This window comes from Staurois parvus, unplaced genomic scaffold (genome assembly GCF_062004578.1).
Source record: "Staurois parvus isolate SC_StPar_1 unplaced genomic scaffold, SC_StPar_1.0 ptg001789l, whole genome shotgun sequence".
Lineage (NCBI taxonomy): Eukaryota > Metazoa > Chordata > Amphibia > Anura > Ranidae > Staurois > Staurois parvus.
Window position 1 is genome coordinate 220,854 of NW_028319585.1, and position 6,348 is coordinate 227,201.

A 6,348-nucleotide genomic window follows, 5' to 3' on the forward strand; every position below is an offset into this window, starting at 1 on the left:
TAGAGAAGCATGATTCGTCACTCCAGAGAACACATCTCCTCTGCTCTAGATTCCAGTGGCGGCGTGCTTTACACCACGGCATCTGACACTTTGCATTGCACTTGGTGATGGAAGGCTTGGATGCAGCTGCTCGGCCATGGAAACCCATTCCATGAAGCTCTCTACGCTCTGTTGTTGGGCTCATCTGAAGGCCACACCAAGTTTGGAGGTCTTTAGCTATTGACTCTGCAGACAGTTGGCGACTTCTGCGCACTGTGCGCTTCAGCATGCGCTGACCCCGCCCTGTCATGTGACGTGGCCTACCACTTGGTGGCTGAGTGGCTGTTCCCAGTGGCTTCCACTTTGTTATAATCCCACTAACAGTTGAGCGTGGAATATTTAGTAGCCAGGAAATGTCACGGATGGACTTATTGCCCAGGTGGCCACCTATCACGGGACCACGCTTGGAGTCACTGAGCTCCTGAGAGCGACCCATTCTTTCACCAATGTTTGTGGAAGCAGTCTGCATGCCTAGGGGCTTGATTGTATACACCTGTGTCCATGGAGGGGATTGGGACACCTGAATCACATGATATGGAGGGGATTGGAACACCTGAATCACATGATATGGAGGGGATTGGAACACCTGAATCACATGATATGGAGGGGATTGGGACACCTGAATCACATGATATGGAGGGGATTGGAACACCTGAATCACATGATATGGAGGGGATTAGAACACCTGAATCACATGATTTGGAGGGAATTGGAACACCTGAATCACATGATATGGAGGGGATTGGAACACCTGAATCACATGATATGGAGAGGATTGGAACACCTGAATCACATGATATGGAGGGGATTGGAACACCTGAATCACATGATTTGGAGGGTGGGGCCAATACTTTTAGCAATATAGTGTATACATATACATACACATATACACACATTTAACTGTCTTAACATTCAGAAAAAAGGAAATGGATTTTTCATAAACAATATTATAGAAATCTAGAGGACGTCACCTGAGAGTGTCTGCATGACTTTACACTTTTGTACTGTATATATTTGGGAGACCGTTATATACCCCCCTATATACACCTATATGTGCAGAGGAAACCTGGGGTGACAGCACAGAAGACACATAGTACAGACGTGTAGAAGGCTGACATGTGTCATATACCTGATCACACACAGCACACAAGACTGTACACAGGGCAGACATATAGAAATGTCCGTGACTATACACAGAACACACGTGGACTGGAAGAATGTAAGACACCTGTATATACTGTGTGTGTGTATATATATATATAGCATATCCATAGAGGACCCCTGATAACACAGAGCACATGTGCACTGTATACAGGACCCATATATATATATATATATATATACTGTATGTATATATATATATATATATATATACACTATACTATAATATATATACACACACACTCACACATGCAAAGCAATTCCTGGCAGCATAGAAGGCAATATATATAGGATATAGAGGAGTATACATTGTATATATATAGGATATAGAGGAGTATACATTGTGTATATATAGGATATAGAGGAGTATACATTGTATATATAGGATATAGAGGAGTATACATTGTGTATATATAGGATATAGAGGAGTATACATTGTGTATATATAGGATATAGAGGAGTATACATTGTGTATATATAGGATATAGAGGAGTATACATTGTATATATAGGATATAGAGGAGTATACATTGTATATATAGGATATAGAGGAGTATACATTGTATATATCGGATATAGAGAAGTATACATTGTATATATAGGATATAGAGAAGTATACATTGTATATAGAGAAGTATATATAGGATATAGAGAACTATACATTGTATATATCGGATATAGAGAAGTATACATTGTATATATAGGATATAGAGGAGTATATATTGGATATAGATGAGTATACATTGTATATATAGTATATAGAGGAGTATACATTGTATATATAGGATACAGAGAAGTATACATTGTATATATCGGATATAGAGAAGTATACATTGTATATATAGTATATAGAGGAGTATACATTGTATATATCGGATATAGAGAAGTATACATTGTATATATAGTATATAGAGGAGTATACATTGTATATATATAGGATATAGAGGAGTATACATTGTATATATAGGATATAGAGAAGTATACATTGTATATATAGTATATAGAGGAGTATACATTGTATATATCAGATATAGAGGAGTATATATTGTATATATTGGATATAGAGAAGTATACATTGTATATATCGGATATAGAGGAGTATACATTGTATATATAGTAATAGAGGAGTATACATTGTATATATCGGATATAGAGAAGTATATACTGTATATATTGTATATAGAGAAGTATACATTGTGTATATAGGATATAGAGGAGTATACATTGTGTATATAGGATATAGAGGAGTATACATTGTATATATTGTATATAGAGAAGTATATATTGTATATATTGGATATAGAGGAGTATACATTGTATATATCGGATATAGAGGAGTATACATTGTATATATAGGATATAGAGGAGTATACATTGTATATATCGGATATAGAGGAGTATACATTGTATATATAGTATATAGAGGAGTATACATTGTATATATAGTATATAGAGGAGTATACATTGTGTATATAGTATATAGAGGAGTATACATTGTATATATAGTATATAGAGGAGTATACATTGTGTATATAGTATATAGAGGAGTATACATTGTATATATAGTATATAGAGGAGTATACATTGTATATATAGTATATAGAGGAGTATACATTGTATATATAGTATATAGAGGAGTATACATTGTATATATAGGATATAGAGGAGTATACATTGTATATATAGGATATAGAGGAGTATACATTGTATACATAGTATATAGAGGAGTATACATTGTATATATAGGATATAGAGGAGTATACATTGTATATATAGGATATAGAGGAGTATACATTGTATATATAGTATATAGAGAAGTATACATTGTATATATAGTATATAGAGGAGTATACATTGTATATATAGTATATAGAGGAGTATATATTGTATATATTGGATATAGAGAAGTATACATTGTATATATCGGATATAGAGGAGTATACATTGTATATATAGTAATAGAGGAGTATACATTGTATATATCGGATATAGAGAAGTATATACTGTATATATTGTATATAGAGAAGTATACATTGTATATATCGGATATAGAGAAGTATATACTGTATATATTGTATATAGAGAAGTATACATTGTGTATATAGGATATAGAGGAGTATACATTGTGTATATAGGATATAGAGGAGTATACATTGTATATATTGTATATAGAGAAGTATATATTGTATATATTGGATATAGAGGAGTATACATTGTATATATCGGATATAGAGGAGTATACATTGTATATATAGGATATAGAGGAGTATACATTGTATATATCGGATATAGAGGAGTATACATTGTATATATAGTATATAGAGGAGTATACATTGTATATATAGTATATAGAGGAGTATACATTGTGTATATAGTATATAGAGGAGTATACATTGTATATATAGTATATAGAGGAGTATACATTGTGTATATAGTATATAGAGGAGTATACATTGTATATATAGTATATAGAGGAGTATACATTGTATATATAGTATATAGAGGAGTATACATTGTATATATAGTATATAGAGGAGTATACATTGTATATATAGGATATAGAGGAGTATACATTGTATATATAGGATATAGAGGAGTATACATTGTATACATAGTATATAGAGGAGTATACATTGTATATATAGGATATAGAGGAGTATACATTGTATACATAGGATATAGAGGAGTATACATTGTATATATAGTATATAGAGAAGTATACATTGTATATATAGTATATAGAGGAGTATACATTGTATACATAGTATATAGAGGAGTATACATTGTGTATATAGTATATAGAGGAGTATACATTGTATATATAGGATATAGAGGAGTATACATTGTATATATAGTATATAGAGGAGTATACATTGTATATATAGTATATAGAGGAGTATACATTGTATATATAGTATATAGAGGAGTATACATTGTATATATAGTATATAGAGGAGTATACATTGTATATATAGTATATAGAGGAGTATACATTGTATATATAGGATATAGAGGAGTATACATTGTGTATATAGTATATAGAGGAGTATACATTGTATATATAGGATATAGAGGAGTATACATTGTATATATAGTATATAGAGGAGTATACATTGTATATATAGTATATAGAGGAGTATACATTGTATATATAGTATATAGAGGAGTATACATTGTATATATCAGATATAGAGGAGTATATATTGTATATATTGGATATAGAGAAGTATACATTGTATATATCGGATATAGAGGAGTATACATTGTATATATAGTAATAGAGGAGTATACATTGTATATATCGGATATAGAGAAGTATATACTGTATATATTGTATATAGAGAAGTATACATTGTATATATCGGATATAGAGAAGTATATACTGTATATATTGTATATAGAGAAGTATACATTGTGTATATAGGATATAGAGGAGTATACATTGTGTATATAGGATATAGAGGAGTATACATTGTATATATTGTATATAGAGAAGTATATATTGTATATATTGGATATAGAGGAGTATACATTGTATATATCGGATATAGAGGAGTATACATTGTATATATAGGATATAGAGGAGTATACATTGTATATATCGGATATAGAGGAGTATACATTGTATATATAGTATATAGAGGAGTATACATTGTATATATAGTATATAGAGGAGTATACATTGTGTATATAGGATATAGAGGAGTATACATTGTATACATAGTATATAGAGGAGTATACATTGTATATATAGTATATAGAGGAGTATACATTGTGTATATAGTATATAGAGGAGTATACATTGTATATATAGTATATAGAGGAGTATACATTGTATATATAGTATATAGAGGAGTATACATTGTATATATAGTATATAGAGGAGTATACATTGTATATATAGGATATAGAGGAGTATACATTGTATATATAGGATATAGAGGAGTATACATTGTATACATAGTATATAGAGGAGTATACATTGTATATATAGGATATAGAGGAGTATACATTGTATATATAGGATATAGAGGAGTATACATTGTATATATAGTATATAGAGAAGTATACATTGTATATATAGTATATAGAGGAGTATACATTGTATACATAGTATATAGAGGAGTATACATTGTGTATATAGTATATAGAGGAGTATACATTGTGTATATAGGATATAGAGGAGTATACATTGTATATATAGTATATAGAGGAGTATACATTGTATATATAGTATATAGAGGAGTATACATTGTATATATAGTATATAGAGGAGTATACATTGTATATATAGTATATAGAGGAGTATACATTGTATATATAGTATATAGAGGAGTATACATTGTATATATAGGATATAGAGGAGTATACATTGTGTATATAGTATATAGAGGAGTATACATTGTATATATAGGATATAGAGGAGTATACATGGTATATATAGTATATAGAGGAGTATACATTGTATATATAGTATATAGAGGAGTATACATTGTGTATATCACACACAGCTGATGAAGGGGGACATGTGCTCTGTATACAGGACCTCTCTCTCTCTCTCTCTCTCTCTCTCTGTAGTATATACATATATCTCCATCTATGTGGGATCGGACGATTCCTGATGACTGATCGCACACCCGATCCCACATTGTGCGATCACAAGGTGACAATGACACAGAGACAGGTGGTGGGCACACAGCCCCCCCCCCCTCCCCCGCCGTGCCCGGTCCGTCCTTGCCCCCCTCCCCGGTCCCCGCTGTCACCTGCACATTACACGTATACTCCGAGTCGTCCAGCAGCCGCACGGTGCACACACACGGGAGATCCAGACTGCGGTTGCTGCCGCTCATGAGGCGGCTCAGCATCATCCCGAAACCGGGCACACAACGGGCACACACCCGCTCCGGGTCACAGTGCCCCCGCCGGGCTGCGCTGCAGACACAGCCCCGCCTCCTTTCTCCGAGTGATCAATCGAAAAGCGGAAGGGCTGAGCGAAGGCATCACCGACCAATAGGAATTGAGGACGGAAAAAGAAAGGACCGCTGTCCGCTAATTGGTGAGAGGGGCGGTGAGGGGGCGGAGCCTGGCATCCCCATCATCACTCAAATCATTGTTGGTACCCAGAGAGGAGAGGATCCAATGTACAGTA

General features: G+C 33.1%; 1 protein-coding gene across 2 annotated transcripts in view; it reads right to left on the minus strand.

The window, feature by feature from the left end:
• Positions 1-6,143, minus strand: part of FRMD5 (FERM domain containing 5) — a 170,408-nt gene extending 164,265 nt beyond the window's left edge. For both annotated transcript variants that reach the window (XM_089663860.1, XM_089663859.1), the window contains exon 1: positions 5,963-6,143. In XM_089663860.1, coding sequence (XP_089519986.1) covers positions 5,963-6,067 — 105 coding nt within the window. In that variant the 5' untranslated portion in view covers positions 6,068-6,143. The remainder of the gene's footprint in view (positions 1-5,962) is intronic.
• Between the last annotated feature and the right edge of the window lie 205 nt (positions 6,144-6,348).